At 35.8% G+C, this 17,344-nt stretch overlaps 1 protein-coding gene across 2 annotated transcripts in view; it reads left to right on the plus strand.

Moving 5' to 3' along the window:
• Ptchd4 (patched domain containing 4) overlaps nucleotides 1–16,996 on the plus strand; it is a 187,186-nt gene extending 170,190 nt beyond the window's left edge. The window contains exon 3 of one of the 2 annotated variants that reach the window (XM_047558935.1): nucleotides 15,363–16,996. In XM_047558935.1, coding sequence (XP_047414891.1) covers nucleotides 15,363–16,996 — 1,634 coding nt within the window. The remainder of the gene's footprint in view (nucleotides 1–15,362) is intronic. The other variant, XM_047558937.1, reaches the window with a different exon arrangement.
• The last annotated feature ends 348 nt before the right edge of the window (nucleotides 16,997–17,344 follow it).

Genomic DNA, 17,344 nt, shown 5'->3' on the forward strand with positions numbered 1-17,344 from the left:
CATCAGACTTGGCAAAACAAGTGAGAATGACAAGATCAATAGGGAGCAATTTCTAACTATGTGCAATAGATAAGAAAAATTCTCTTGAGAATCCCAGCACTTATGCCCAAAGTGGAATTTGATAGTCCTGCTATGGAGACCCACATCTGCCTTGATGTTCTGCTTTAGGATTTTGTTCCTTGGCTCTTCTAGCAACAAATATTTTTCCACTTATGAATGCCTCTCATTTTCTCCCTAAAGGAAGGATGTAAGAAAAGAATGAAATACTCTCTAGTGCTGCCCAGGTTTGAGTGGAGTGGAGATCCCCTACTCATGAAAACATGAAAAGACGGGAAGCGTTATTCCATGTCAACCTACTAGAACACCACAAATCTTGAAGACTGAGAGGAATACATTTGTTCTTCATTTTTACCATAAATATTTACTAAGTGCCTAGTAATGCCATAGGAACTGATGAGGCAAGAACCATAGCAATACAGAGTAACTGCCCTCACAGAGATCGATGTCTGGTCAGACTGGGAAAAGAGACTGAAGATGTGAATTCTGGTCCTGATGACCAAAGAATTCTGTACACTCTGCATGTCGTTGATTGCTCTGAGTATTTATTTCTTAACCTTTAAATGGAGAGGTAAGTAATATGTCTGCCTTTCAAGGAGATCTTGAGACTCAGACACAACACCCTCCACGATCCCTTTGTCTGCATCTCCTCACTTACTACAGGGCAATAGTAAGTGTTCCCACTCTGTTAACATTACACAACTTAAGGACTCATTCACCCCAAGGAATAAAGGACCACTATGCATATAAGAGGAGTCTTCCCAGGATCTTTACACTTTGAGAAATTTCCACTTTTAAATTTCCACATAGTGAAATTTTTCTTAGCATTTTTCTAACATGCCCGGCAACTCCGTTGACAAGGCTGGCCATGCCACCTTGTCAAGAATGGAGAGCCAGTATTGAAATCTACATCTTTTTTTTACCTATATTTCATTGATAGACTTCATAAATTTATCCACTAAGTATTCCTAGGATATTCTGCCCCTGATATAGAAAGCAGTCTTTCCTTTGAGGACATCCTTGGTTGCTGAGGATAGGCTTTGTACAATACTGACTTGACTGCATCTGTTATAGAATTTACCCACCTAGCAAATTATTAGAGTGCTATCATCCACTGCAGCATAGGAGAAGATGGAAGGAATACAGCAATTCACAACATGCGTATCTCAACCCCTCTACTGTGTTCCCTAACTATAATTAAGAGACATCACAGGGGTTATCATCTGCTACTCCCTGTATGTTCTGTCTACTTTTAAGCTTAGCAAGTTTATCTTAAAACATCTAGTGTTATCAGCACTAGACTCAAAAAATATTCCTTTAATTCCTATATATCCACAACACTGTTAGGTACTGAGCAGAAAACAAAAATTGAGACATGGTATTTGGTTTCACTGCTATTGCTGCAGATGGATTCTAAGCAGATGTGGTCTGAATAACAATGAGATGATTGGCCCAGAGAAGATGGAAGGTACCATGCTATCATCTTCAGTATTTGAAGTATGGTATATGTGCAAAATAATTGACATACAAGGGTACGGTTGGGAACAAATTTTAGAAACTTCAAGGTGACTAATTTCAACTCTAATTATGGAAGAATATTCTAAAATTCAGAAAGTATCTGGGCAGCATGTGCACCTTTTTGGAATGTAGAAGAAATGCATATTCTTCAGGAGGAAGTTGGAATGTCCCCTCACATAGCAATGTGAATTGCATATGATAGGTTCTTGATTAGTATCTACTGATTCATTCATTCATTGATTTCAGAGGTGATCACTTTGAAAAGTGGGCTTCCAGTGTTAATATCGCCTACCTCTTGAGAAGTCTCAGAAGGTGCAGAGTTTTATAACTGCTAACCTACTTTCATCAGCTTTTCTTTAGCATTTATTTGTTGTTATCAGATAATTATAGGTGAGAATGTTGTGAAACAATGTGAACCTGTTTTATTTTTTGTTGTTTTGTATTGAAATTGCTGAAAAGGTTCTAGAATTGTCATGTATCTCTAAGCAATGGAAACCTTCAAATAATTTGCCTAAACTTTCAGACAGTCATGTGGCCAACTCATCCTTCCCTAGAGTCCAGTTAGCTGTTTTGTAGTAGCTTTCGGGGAGGATTTTCTTTTAACTGTTTCTTATTATTATTTCTTGATGAACCTCCTAATGGAAATGGGCAGGATAAAGTCCATGGGGATTATCAAGATGGAAAGAAGGAATAAGATTTATCATAAGAGGGCCATAAGTGTCCTGATGTGCTATAATAACTAACTGTCATTTCTGTGAATAAATTAAAGAATGAATCTCAGAAGTGTATTTTATTATACTGTGAGCCTATAACTGAGATCTCAAATGAATATTCACCCATAAATTTTTAAATGATGGTTATTATTTATTGAGTGTGTAATATGCACCAAGGACTGTGGTAAATGCTTTATGTGGACCCTCTCATTTACCATTCCCCGTGGTACAGTGAGATAGATGCTTGCATCTGTTCTACACATGAGGAAAACTTCATGGAGAGGTTTCTGGTTGAAGGTTACCTAGTTAGGAAGTAATGTGGCTAGGATTTGAATCTGGGTTTAAGTATTAGGGCCTGAGCTTGCCAGCCTTCCACCATCCTGCTTTCTACCCCATCCCTTATTCTCAATCCTCTGCTTTCAGGAATTAACACAAGACATTTTCAGACACAACTTCTGTTTATAAATGACATCACAATAAAGACAAACCAAGCCATGGATAGCTGAAAGGGAACAAATTCCAGGCAACTATGGTGAGAAGAGACTTTTACATCTGAAAAGGAAGTTGGGACTTATCAGAGATCTCTTCAGATGACAACACTCCATCACTTTAAGAGGATCCTCTATCAGAGGTCTCCTTGATACAACTCAGCCTGCTGCCCAGCAACTCAGCTGTTCTCCTCCTGACAGTGACTCTAATTGGTTCTGAGATGCAGAATAACTTAGAGACTAGAAGTTTCTTTTTTAGCATCCCTCCTGCCAAAAAAGAGCAATTCTAGCTGCATGCAGTGGTGCACACCTGTGACCCCACAGGCTCAGGAGGCTGAGGCAGGAGGCTTGAGAGTTCAAAGCCAGCCTTAGCAACTCAACAAGACCCTGTCACTAGTAAAATATTTTAAAAAGGGGTTAGGGATGTGGCTCAGTGGTTAAGCCCCCCTGGGTTCAATCCACAGTACTGAAAAAAAAAAAAAAGAAGGCTTCTATTAGCTTAGAATAGAATTAGTTCTGAATAAAGCCATAAAACAAATAAATACCTCAATTAGTTTAATCTAGTTAACTAAAACTCTTTATATATCAGCATTTTACCACAATTCTAAGGACAAAAATGTCAAATTTCAAAATAGAAGAAAACTTTAAACTCTAATTTAGGCCAGGTGCACATTCACCACAAATGCTCACATTTTTCCGACTATATTTATGGGAGCAATAATTGTATGCCATGTATTTGTACTAATGGACACATGTGTTATGCCCCCTCTAAAGCAGTTTTTGTTATTCTCTTTTATTACAAGTTAGCAGATAGAGCCATTGAGTGGATCATTTGCCCCAGGTCAATATCTAACAGATGATAGTGAGGAAACTTAAACCCACATTGCCCAATGCCTTAACTGATATACCCAATTACCTTGTGATTTTTGACCCATAAGAAAATGATGACTCCAAAATGTATTATTCAATAAGTTATAATTACTGTTAATATTCATTCCTTTATCCCAGGAACTATTCTAAACTTGACAACTATTATCTTATTTCATATTCACAACAACAGCTCTTTAAAATGTTCCAGATGAGGCTTTGGAGAGTAAACTATTTCTCCTCAATCACATTCAGTGATGAAACCAGACTAAGAACCAAGATGTCTAACACCAAGCGTTTATTTTTTAATTGCTACACATATAGCCTTTTCTTTTTCCATTTTTAGAACTGGATACAGAAGGATACAGGTCTAATGCATTTTAGAAAGATCTTTTCCAATAAAGCTAACCAACCAATAAAAGCAGAATCTAAAAGGAAGTTCTGGTTGATTAATTTAATGACTATTCAAATATCAGAGCTATCCCTTTCCTGAGTTTTCTGGTTAATTGAGTTTCCACTGGCTTCAGACCATTATGTTTAGAGAGAATTCCTGCTATGGAATGTTTTTATTTCATCCTCATTGATAAGCAAAGTAGCAAAGCATTCAAGAATGCCCTGGAAAGCCTGCCCTTTGATGCATTATGCTTTTATCAAGCATCTGTGCTACAACTCTGAAGTGTGTCTCTAAAATGATACTTAATAGATCCTAAAACTGTGCATAATTTAAATTTGCTAAGCAAGATCCTTTCATTTCAAATATATTTCCTAATGATTGAATCAGACATTTTAAAAGCATTCTCCAGCTCTTGGTGCTACAGAAATCCTAAGCCATCATCCATTTTACTCTTTATGGAATAAAAGATATCCATAGCTTGCAATTAATGAACTGTTAAATTCAGACGTATGAATGTGATATGGTTTTCAAATGGGACAAATAGGAGTTATTAAACTTCAAAGTGATAGCATTTTGCTATATCTTTTCAGTGGGAGGCATTCAGGAAATAACCTTCAAATGAATGAATTAAATATTCTAATCAATCTTGGTTCTTTAAATGGTTTTGGCTCAATAAATGCTATGTCTATTTTAATTTTCACTCTTATTAAGTTCTTCTTTAATATGATCCTTTATTCAAGATCTTTATTTTTTAAAGCGAATGTTTGCATTTAGTCTACAAACTACCACATTCTGGGTCTTTATTTTTGAATGTGTATGCTTGTGTTTAGTCCATAAATCACCAATTCATTCCTCATGAAGACTGCGTGATTTTCTGCCCACTCCCAATTCTTCCATTCATTGCTTTGCTCTGCCTAAAGCAATGAATTTTTATTTCTGTGTGGCTCCTCCTTCTGTCTGACATAATAACATCCTTGTTAACTTCCCCCCAGAAGATCTTCCCACTTCTCATATGCCCAACTGGAACTCTTTCTTCAGTGAGAACACAACTAAAATATTGCTTCTGCTACAAAGTCATCCCTCTTATGTAAGATAGATATGATTTGGACATTCAAATCCTCCTGGACTTACCTGTTGCCCAGTGCTCTGTTATAACTCCTATACTCAAAGATACCATCTTATAAAATCAACAACCAATAAAAGTTTTAATATAAAATATTTTCCATTTTCCAAAAAATTTATCAAAAAATAATAAAATCCAAAGACCATGAGAAATACTACTATGATTTTTATTATTTATTCTAATTAGTTATACATGACATCAGAATGCATTTATGTACTTTGATATATATAAATGGGGTATAATTTCTAATTTTTCTGATTGTACAGGTTGTAGAATCACATCTTTTATGCAGTCGTATATGTATATAAAGTAATAATGTCTATCTCATTCTACTATTCTTTCTATCCCCATAACCCCTCCCCTCCCTTTTCTCCTCTTTAATCTAAAGTAACTCTATTCTTCCCTAGCACCATCCCCCCTTATTGTGAACTAGCATCTGCATATCAGAGAAAACATTCTGTCTTTGGCTTTTTGGAATTGGTTTATTTTGCATGATATTCTCCAACTCCATCTATTTACTGGCAAATGCCATGATTTTATTCTTTAAAGCTGAGCAATAGTCCATCAAATATATGTACCACATTTTCTTTATCCATTCATCTATTAAAGGGCACCTAGGTTGGTTCCATAGCTTAGCTATTGTGAATTGAGCTGCTATAAACATTGACATGGCTGCATCATGGCAGTATGCTGATTTTAAGACATTTGGGCATAAACCAAGGAGTGAGATAGCTGGGTCAAATGGTGTTCCATTCCAAGTTTTTTGAGGAATCTCCATACTGCTTTCCATAGTGGTTGCACCAATCTGCAGTCCCATCAGCAATGTATGAGGTACAACAAACTTTGATTTATTGACTTACTGCAATGAAGAAAAACCCACACCACTGAGAACCATGAACAATTTTATGAAGAAAGCATTATAACTGATTTAATTTATTATTTTTGCAAGTATCATATGAGCTGAAAGATGGTACAAGGAAGCATGGATGGTTACCATCAGGGAGAGAAAATAATTCTACAATCAATTATCTTAATAATTTTTATATCTAGAGGGAGAGAATATCATGCAAACTAAATCACTGATTACAAACAATGGAATGAAATTATGTTTTTTCTTTTATATTAAGATAAATATAAAATATACAACAGTTCTGAAAAATCATACAGTGAGAAACTAAGTACCATTTTTTCCTTGTGCTAGAGCAAACTGATTAGTAAAGAAAGCAATCAGTTCTGTTGTTTTTAAAAATTTTTTTATTAGAGCTTTATAGTTATACATAGTAGTTGTGTTCATCCTGACAAACTCATGCATGCATGGAAATCAATTTCAGTTTATTCCTGTTGTTCTTGATAGGAAAATTTGAACCAATTTATGTTTTGGACATTGTGTCATTTGTGCTAACTCATAGTTATGGAGCTGTATTGTTTTGCCTCAATCCATCCAGGTAACAGATTGGCACTTCCTGAGGCTGTTTTTGTGAGATTATCTGTGGTCAACAGGACAACACTAAGCCCAGTTTTGAGTATCAGAACAGCTTATGGCAATGCCAAGGCCTTCTTAACGGGACCCAGCTATCAGAAGGATGCTTTATTATTTTTCTAATAAATAATATATATTCATTTATAGAGCTTGGAAATCATGAAAAGTACTAAGAAAATAAAAAGAAAGAAAGAAAATCCATGGTAGTACTTTTTAGCAGAGAGGGAGAGAGCAAGAAAGCAAGCTTTCATGTGTGCTCTGTGGTAGTGCTTCAACTCTAGGCAGCACCTGGGCTTCACAGCAAGAAAGCTGGAAAGAATTCCAGGGATTCCCCCAAAGCCAGCTCATCTGTGGCATTGAAGGTATTGGTAGCCATGCTGCATTTGGAAGCTGGCATTCTGAGTCCAGTGATTTGAAATATTGTCCATATCAAACACCCTGCAGTTACCAGCTCTGTCCTTTTCCATTCCGTGAGGTACTTACTGTGGACCCAGCACATGTATTAATTTACCTAAAACTCATCATGATCTTACAGGTAAGTCCCATTGCTGTCCCATTTTACAGATGAAGGAACAAAGAAATGGAGCCATTGAAAGAAAGAACTGCCCAAGATCACAGAGATCAATGTAGATCTGGGATTTAAACTCAAGTAGTCTGCTCAGGGGACTATGCTACTTAACTATAATATCGAACAGTATTACCTAGTTTTGTCCAAAGTATGAAATTATGAAAGTATGACTGTTACTACTGTAATGTTTACCTCCATCTCTCATCTGTATTGGACTCACTGCCTCCCTACTTATACACACACATATATACATACACATTCTATACATATAATATATATAATATACATATAGTGTATTTGTGTGTACAAATACACATACATATATATACTGAGTTTTAAATTTTTTAAACTATATCTGGAACCATAAATTGTTAAAAATGACTGAATGCAAACTCTGGAATGAGATTATATGCTTTTTCCTTGTGTATTAAGTGATACATAAAATGCTCAAAAGTGCTGAAAATCACACAGTGAGAATCTGTTACTATGTTCAATTTTTTTCTTATGAAGGACTAATAAAATCCTTTAACCTCTTTCAAAGTGCATGGGATTACTGTCTAGATTCATAGAGATTTCCTCTTGTCTTTGTAGTCTCCTATCTCCCTCTCCCTCTATTGTGTTTTACCCTCATTATGCACTGAAATGTGGGCATTTCAGTAGATGTCGATTACTTAAAGACAACATGAACTAACCCTCCCTATTACACAGCACTATGAAAGGTTGCCAGGTGAAAGCATCACATACAGTACACCCCAGGAAGTAGCAGTTTGGAGAATTGTGGGCTATATAAGAACCAAGAGGTGAAAGCCTTGGACATCCTTAATGAACTGACAAACTAGTAGGACTTGATAATCACCTTTTTATCCTAGATGAGATTTTGGTGAAAAGCAGTCTACAAAAAACACACTGATTGCTGCCTCCAGCTCAGACAACATGAGGATTAGAAAATATCTAAAAATTTTTTTCATTTCTTAGCTGGAGTGCCTTATGGGTCCATTTCTAAACTATCAAGTAGCAACTTAGAACAAGTTCCTTCCTTTCACATTCCATTTCCTATATGACATTCATAACGCTGAACCAACAAAATTTTTAATGAATTATATGCTAATTTTCTAGTTGGGCACCATTAGCATCTATCACAACCTCTACCAAAAATCATTGCATAACACTCAGCAAGTATTCTCAGTAAAATGAGGCAAATTATATCTATTTCACAAAATCCTGTGATGAATAAAGGACAGTAAATAATTACTGTGAGAACTAATAATAACTGTTATTATTAAAGTATTTATATTTTTTATTATCCTATAAAATATATAAATAACAAATAGTATAAATAGTGAATCATACAAATACATATAATATAGCAATTTATTTTATATTAACTGTACCTACTAATATTTTTAAAGTAGTATAATTATTACAACAATTATTAAGAGAAGAATATGTTAAAATAGATGTTGATCATGGCAAATTCAGTTCTACAAATATATATTAGCACTTATTCTATGCCAAATATTGTGAATTCAAAAATAAAAAAAGATAAGCAACTGCCGAGACAGTGGGAAGCTTCTTTGGAGCCTCTTCAAATGAACAATTTCAGCTGAGCATAGGAGAAAGTGCCCTAATGTATGTTGGAACAAAAGAGAGACTTCAAATTGCTGGGGTGACTGAGGAGGGCAAATGGGAGCTGTTAGGAATGGGATCATGCTCAGTGAGATTCTGGTTTCAGATCATCCCACATAGGAATCAGTCAACTGAAGAATGGATACATGATCAAGTGATCCCACATAATGTCAAACAAATGAAAGATAACTCAAAATGCTGATTAATTACCCAGTTTTTTTCCAGTTGCTTAGCTGAGTCAATTGACGAAGATGGTATTATTTCATATATTATTCACTTATTTAGTTGGCAGCAGGAGGTCCCAGAGCCACAAATTCCAACACAAAGTCAAAATGTTTTTTTCCACCTGTGCCTAGGGATGACATCCATAAGCATATATATTGAAACAGCTGCTAACCAAAGAAGAAATAACTGCTAAGGGAAAACTGAAACTTTCTTTGGAGCAGGTCATGAGAAGTAGCATAATTTTTTTCACCTCTGTTTCTTAAGTCTCTCATGTAAGGGTCAAACTCTCTATCCTGCTGAGAGCTTAACATGTACAACAGAAAACGGAAACCCACCCCTTGCCATTTCCCCAAGGCAAATGTAGAGAATTCTAATTACACTGATTAAAAAGAATAGAAGCCCACATAGGGTACTTATTAAAACAATATATCAAAGAAAAACCCAACAGAGAGTACTAATGGAGTCAGTTACAATTAGTTCCAATTGCAGTTGATCTTTATTAAAACTACTGTCTTTGGATTCATGGGTTTTGGAGAGATTTGTTTTGAGATAAAAATGTCATCTGGAAAGATTGTAGTGGACTTTTAGGAGAATAACAGTTTTTAGAAAAGCCACTTTAAGCCTAGCCATATCACCAGAGAGTTTTCCTACAGCAAAAAGAGAAGCAATCTCCAGGTGAACATTTACACTAGAAGAGTAGTGAGGTAGAGATACATCAAATGGTTTGGAAATGGTTCTCAGAGAAGCTCCATCTTACTTAAGAAGTTGTCTTTATTTGTTGGAGAAGGAATATGGATGTGGAATATGTTGGAGAAGGAATATAATGGAATTATATTCAGTTCTGAGTATTGCCCATCTCACTTAGCACTGGAATCAGTTTTTCCTGATAACATTTTTTTTTTTATTTTAAGCATTTAAGATTTACTCTGGTAGACTCACTACTATGACCAGAAAAAGAAACCATCTTTTTTCCATGTCTCAATTGCAAATAGCAGAACTCATTAAATCATTAATAAATATCATGAGTTAGCAAACTACCGTGTAAGTTTTCCCCCTTACTGCATAATGCTTCCATTTGCTTTCACATAGAAAGAGGTCTCCCCAACAATATCTTCTAAGACCTTTGGGAGATTGAGTACACACACATGTACACACAAACCTACTATTCCTATTCATATATTTCCTTAAATTTTGCTTTTTTCCCCTTATTTTGTATTCTTTTTATGATATTTAATCTAATATTTGAGCTAAAAACAACAAAAACCTTCCAATTTGACTTGCAATAAAAGTTACTTAAGAAATAGCATTCATATGTATTTTCAGAATAAGCAATATATCATTCTGCTCTAACTCTTTTTGACTTCAAACTTCTTTGTTTCATGAAATTTTGTCAAAGGAAAGATTAGTCATCCAATAATGCCCCAAGTGGGTTACTTATTATATTATTATAATAAAATTTGCAAATATATACTATTCTAGTTCAAGGAAATATGATCAATGTTTTGTAGTCATCTTTCAAAAAATTAAATAAAATGTATATTTTTGGACAATAGTTCAACTTGCTGAATGAGCAAACTAATCTCTGCTGAGAGAAAAATAATCACAATTAAATATATTTCTTTCCAACTAGTCAGGACTTTAGAGTTATTTCTAAAACAGGCTGTGGCTTTAGGTCAGAACTAATGGTTTTGATGGAAACATGAGACCAACGCAAAGAATAGAAAGGACTGGGGTACCAAGAAGTAATATAGTTCAAAGTGGGGCCATTCGTACTTACATTTGATCCACGCATGTTTACTGGAGATGGTGGACCGCTGGTGTCTTTTGAGTAGACATCAAAAAGTGTCTACCCGAAAGTCTCTTAACTTTGAGTATTGCGTTTAAATTGGTATAGAACTTTCAGAGTATGAGTGGAACAAAAGGGAATAAGACATCATTAGAAAAATTGAAGAGAGAATTTGGACTTCTTTCAGTTAAGAAGATATTCAAAAAATGGTTCTAGCCTCAAAATGGGAACCAAAGCGAAACCAAGAGCTAAAACAGTGATTAAAAAAAAATAAACAAACACAAAAACAACAACAACAAAAAAAAAACAGTTTTTCTGTGATTAACTGGTCCACTGGTCAGAACAGCAAACATAATCCCCAAATCCAAATTTTACCTTGGTAAGAACGTAGCTTAGCTCTAAACATATGGAAGTTTGGAAGGATAAAAAGACAGATTTAAAAAACAAAGGAATAAATAAGTAAAATAAATAAATACTCAAAACTGTTAACAGCAGTCCTCTGTGCTGTCGAATTATTGAATAATTTTTTACCACTATTTTTGTCCAACGTTCCCAATTGCTCAATGGAAATGTGTCCTGATTTAAGCAACAGCAAAAGATGATTTCATAAGAGTGTGTGTGTGTGTGTGTGTGTGTGTGTGTGTGTATGCGTGCTCACGCGTGCTATTGCTTTTATTTTGACTGAACCAGTAATTCTCATCTAGGGACAACTGTTCCCCCAGACAGCATTTGGTGATGTCTGGAGAAATATTTGGTTGTCACAACCATGTGGTTTGCTGCTGGCACGTAAGAGATAGAGGCCAGGAATGATTCTAGAGTTTTCCCACAACACCTGTGATAGTCTCCAGTAACAAAGAATCATCCAGCCCAAAGTGTCAATAGTGCCAAGATTGATAAACCCTGGAATTAAACAAGTTTTACAAAGCTCTAATTTCTCCATACCATTAATTCCCTTCATATTTTATGCCCAGTTATTCATATTAACAAATTTATTTTTATTTCTAAAAACTGGGTGAATTTCTATCATTTTAATTAAAGCATTTCATATCCATTATCAAGGGTTTGAAATAAATAAGCTGTTTTCACATATTGCATTTTCTGATTAAATGACACTGAAAGTAATTTCTATACAAAGTATCACTTCCACAGTTTCTTCTTAATTCACGTCCGTACTTCTTTATTTTTACAGAAGTATTGATGGTTTGTCATGAGTGACAATATATTTTCCCATGTATATTTCCTTAACTTAAAAGTAGTTGCATTAGAAGATATGATTAGAATAGGACTCAGAATTATCCAAGTGAAAATGACTCAGATTGATAATGTTAAAAAGAATGTGCTTCTTTTTTACCTTCATATCCTACATATTGACTAGAAAAAATCCTTATATGTAGAAAACATAAATAAATATATATTGAATTGAATAGTATATAGTTCTATGGACAAAATAGTTACAGGAATAAAGATACATAATAAAGTTTAGGTTTTATGATAAAAAGATATGATTTTTGAACTCACCCAGAATCAAGAATCAGACTTGATTTAATTCAATAGGAAATTAATGGACATTTTCTCAGCATCTATTGTTTTGCCAGATATTCTACCAAAAAATATATTGCCTACCCTTGAAGAACTTGCAATCTAACCAAAAAATTGAACAAATCTTGAGAAAGTCATTTTGTTCCAGAGAAAAATAGCCCATGATTGAGAACCAAAATGAGTAAATAATTACTACAATAAGAATTTAAGGAACAGAAAAAGCTCAGTATGTCCTGAGTTACCAGAGATGCTTAATAACAAAGATAAGAACTTGACTGACCTCTAACAGATTAATAAATATGACCAGCAATGAGAATGTATTATAAAGCACAAAAATAACATGAACAAAACCAAGAAGATAAGACTGATCATGGGCATGTTTGTGAACAACCTTATTCCAGCCAGTAATAAATTTCAACTTGTAGGAGGTAGCCAGACTATGGAAAGAATCAAATAAGTGAATATCAATAAGAAAACCCTGTAAAATATCTGACCCTATGAATGAGACATGCTGTTTGGAGAGCATGTTTTCAGTCTCTATCACATGTAAAATGATTTCCTAATCTAGTGTGGTTTACCTTCAAGCTCCCACACAAACATGCCTTTGAACTACATAAAGCAAAAATCTGGCCTACATAGTGTACCTAGTACTCCATTAAAATGACCATCAGCAGGAGCAAGTCAAATTTAGTCACAGTGTCACATAGCATTTCCCACTGTGACTACAAAGATAGCAAGAGTCCTCATTTCTGAAGAGAGGTGCTCTAATTAAAGCATTACTTCAATTACCTTAACCATTATCCTAATATTTTATTTTTGTCAAGGGAATAAGAGACAGTACCCTGTTTGGTCAAAGAGCCTTACAAAAGATAGGAATGAATCCTGAGTGTTGTTTGTTAACAATCATTAGTCCTAATACAATGACACATATGTTGAGTTCTTTATTAAATGTAAGAAGGAATCGATCATTCTCTAAAAAAATAAAAATAAAAAACAAACAAAAAATAAATAAATAAATAAAATAAAAAACACTTGCCTTTTACTCAAAAGTAGTACTGTAGTAGATTCATAACCTTTTCTACTTGTTAGGGTAACTGTATCTTTCCTGCCTGGAAATCAAGAACAGAGAACTTTGGAAAATAAGTAGGATTTATATTTGAGGTAAGAAGAAACCCAATACCTATTTCACTTTAATAACAATTATTAATTAATAGCAGCTCCCAAAATTAGTCAGGGTGTCTGTAGAATCAAAGATTTGTATTATGTACAATTAAACTTACAAATACTATAATCAAATTAATTATGAAGCAAGACTCCTTACATTCCCTTAAAAGAGGCTTTAGTAAATGTCAACTCACCAACAGAATATTATCAGTTAGGGGTAGATTCAGTTGCATTTAACAGTGGCTTAGTCAAATTGATATTTAGTTTTTTGAAATAAAAGAATTCCAAAGGGAGGCAGGTTATGTCTCTTGTTAGTGACTTCATGATGCCATTTAGGATAATGTTCCCTCCAGTTTTCTAACAAGCATCCTTAGATGACTTCCAGCTACATTACATTGTTCAGAATTTATATCACTTGAATCACCCCTAGTTGAAAAATAGGCTGTGAAATAAAGTTTTTGATCATATATATTGCAATCTAAAAAATAAGGAAGAACAGAAATTGTGTAGGTCAATTAGCAAAATCTACCAGCAGCACAAATTCAGCATAATTGTCATAAGACTCCAGTTATTGTAATATCTTTGTTAAAGCCCTACTAAGTGAATTGGCTATGGAACACATAACTCCAACATCTAGATGCCACACAAAGTCCATTTTCCTGATTTTTGTGAATTAGGTCATTTTGTGCCTTTAAGCTGCATCATTGTCTAATGGATTTCTTGGAGAACAGCCCAAGCACAGCTTGTATCCATTCACATAAAAGGTTTGTGTTTAGGGTTGCTCTTCCTACAAGGGCAAGAGTAATCTATGAAGATTTCCACTCATTCAGAAAGTCACCAACTGATATATTATGAATGGTAACTGACAGATCTAATTCAGGGAACTGAAAGGGGGGTGGGAGGATTGCAGATATAACACTTTATTTTCCTGGCTACTTTCTTCTTTTGCCAGTAAGGAAGTAGTGGTATCTTAAGAACTGTCAAATTCCTGAAAATAATAGCTTGGTAGCTAACAGAGCCTGGCACACAGTGGGTTTTCAAGTAATATATCTTGAATAAACCTTTTACCTATTTACCCTTAACAAAAGGTTCCAGAGGCTGGTTTAAAACAGGGATTCTTTATTCACTTAAATGAAGAAAAGTCATCAGCAGCATCTACTCCACGCAAATTAAAGCTCACTGAGGAGCCCAAGGGAAAGTGCTTGCTGTGATCTCTCACCATGAAGGTTTTGCCCTATCTTTTACATGACCTAGTGATTTTTTTCTGCTCACATTCAATGTTAATTAATCAGGTCTATATGAATTGACTTCTATTCCATTTGGCCACTAAACAGATTATCAACATTATAAAAATCAATTTCAGGCCATTTTAAGTGTTTAACATCATACAATAATTTTCTGTATTGGCATATAAATCACCTTGAAATGGAGGTTAAGGACTGTGAGTTGACGAAGTACTTGAACTGATGTCAAAGGTACACAAACCACAACCCCTGCACTAGACCACTTATGATTCATTTAGGGAGACAATGTGAGTGGGCGGATATATTATGTTATGTCTACCACTGTCCACTTACTAGAACAAACAATGAATGCTTCTTCTTGCCCAAAACACCAGTAAATTTGGGCTTTGCTGAAGTGGAAATAAAGACCATATACAACCTATGTGTAACTCAAACTTTGAGATGTGACAAACAGGTCACAACACTTAGAAAATTAGAATATGTTCTATTTAGCATAGATAGCCTCTATGGAATTCACTTGAACTAGGAGAAAATAAAAACAACTATTCTTTCTCTTCTTTTAAACATTAGGTCATGGAACTAAAGGAGTATTTGAGCTTCTGTCTGGATGGCGGAGAACCAAAGAGAATTTGCCCTTCAAAGACAGGGTAGCAGATGCCTATTCTGATGTGATGGTCACCTATACCATGACCAGCTCCCTGTACTTCATCACCTTTGGCATGGGGGCCAGCCCATTCACAAACATAGAGGCTGTGAAAGTCTTCTGTCAAAATATGTGTGTCTCTATTCTGTTGAACTACTTCTACATTTTCTCTTTCTTTGGCTCCTGTCTGGTCTTCGCTGGACAACTAGAGCAAAACCGCTACCACAGCATCTTTTGCTGCAAGATCCCTTCTGCAGAATACCTGGACCGCAAACCAGTGTGGTTCCAGACAGTGATGAGTGATGGGCATCAACAGACATCCCATCATGAGACGAACCCCTACCAGCACCACTTCATTCAGCACTTCCTCCGTGAGCATTACAACGAATGGATTACCAATATCTATGTGAAGCCATTTGTTGTCATCCTGTATCTCATTTATGCCTCCTTCTCCTTCATGGGGTGCTTGCAGATCAGTGATGGAGCCAACATCATCAATCTACTAGCCAGTGATTCTCCAAGCGTTTCCTATGCTTTGGTCCAGCAGAAATATTTCAGCAACTACAGCCCTGTGATAGGATTCTACATCTATGAGCCCCTTGAATACTGGAACAGCAGTGTCCAGGAGGACCTACAGAGGCTCTGTAGTGGATTTACTACAGTGTCTTGGGTGGAGCAGTACTACCAGTTTCTGAAAGTCAGCAACATCAGTGCCAACAACAAGAGTGACTTCATCAGTGTCCTACAAAGCTCATTTTTAAAAAAGCCAGAATTCCAGCATTTTCGAAATGATATCATCTTCTCCAAGGCAGGGGATGAGAACAACATCATTGCTTCTCGCTTGTATCTGGTGGCCAGGACTAGCAGAGACAAGCAGAAGGAAGTCATAGAAGTGCTGGAAAAGTTGAGACCCCTGTCCCTCTCAAAGAGCATCCGATTCATCGTATTCAATCCCTCCTTCGTTTTCATGGACCATTACAGCTTGTCTGTCACAGTGCCTGTTCTGATTGCAGGCTTTGGTGTTCTCCTGGTGTTAATCCTGACTTTTTTCCTAGTGATCCACCCTCTGGGAAACTTCTGGCTAATTCTTAGTGTCACCTCAATCGAGCTGGGCGTTCTGGGCTTAATGACATTATGGAACGTCGACATGGATTGCATTTCTATCTTGTGCCTTATCTACACTTTAAATTTTGCCATTGACCACTGTGCACCACTGCTTTACACATTTGTATTAGCAACTGAGCACACCCGAACACAGTGTATAAAAAGCTCCCTGCAAGAGCATGGGACAGCCATTTTGCAAAATATTACTTCTTTTCTTATTGGGTTGGTCCCCCTCCTATTTGTGCCTTCGAACCTGACCTTCACACTGTTCAAATGCTTGCTGCTCACCGGGGGTTGCACACTTCTGCACTGTTTTGTTATTTTACCTGTGTTCCTAACCTTTTTCCCTCCTTCCAAAAAGCACCACAAGAAAAAGAAACGCGCCAAAAGAAAGGAGAGAGAAGAAATCGAATGCATAGAGATTCAAGAGAACCCTGATCATGTCACCACAGTCTGAGGGGGATAGACCAATGGATTGGTTTTTTTTTTTTCGTTTTGTTTTGTTTTGCTTTTCTTTCGAATATTGCACAACGATGCAGGGCGAGCAAAGCTCAGACCTCAGCTGCTTGGGCTGGCCAGGGGTAACAAGGCAAGTCAGAGCAAGAGTGCACACAATTCATGACATGTCCAAGAACTGCTTCTTGGGCCGGGGGGAAGAGGGAATTAAAAAGGGGGTGGGTAGTTCTTTGCAACCTTGTTCTCCATGAAAGATAAATTTATGGACATGATCTTAGAACCCTTCCAAGAAAAGGATGAATCAATGAAGGGTTAAGATAGAAGGCCAAAAGAACCAACTGCTTTTAAA

The sequence above is a fragment of the Sciurus carolinensis genome, chromosome 7 (assembly GCF_902686445.1).
Source record: "Sciurus carolinensis chromosome 7, mSciCar1.2, whole genome shotgun sequence".
Lineage (NCBI taxonomy): Eukaryota > Metazoa > Chordata > Mammalia > Rodentia > Sciuridae > Sciurus > Sciurus carolinensis.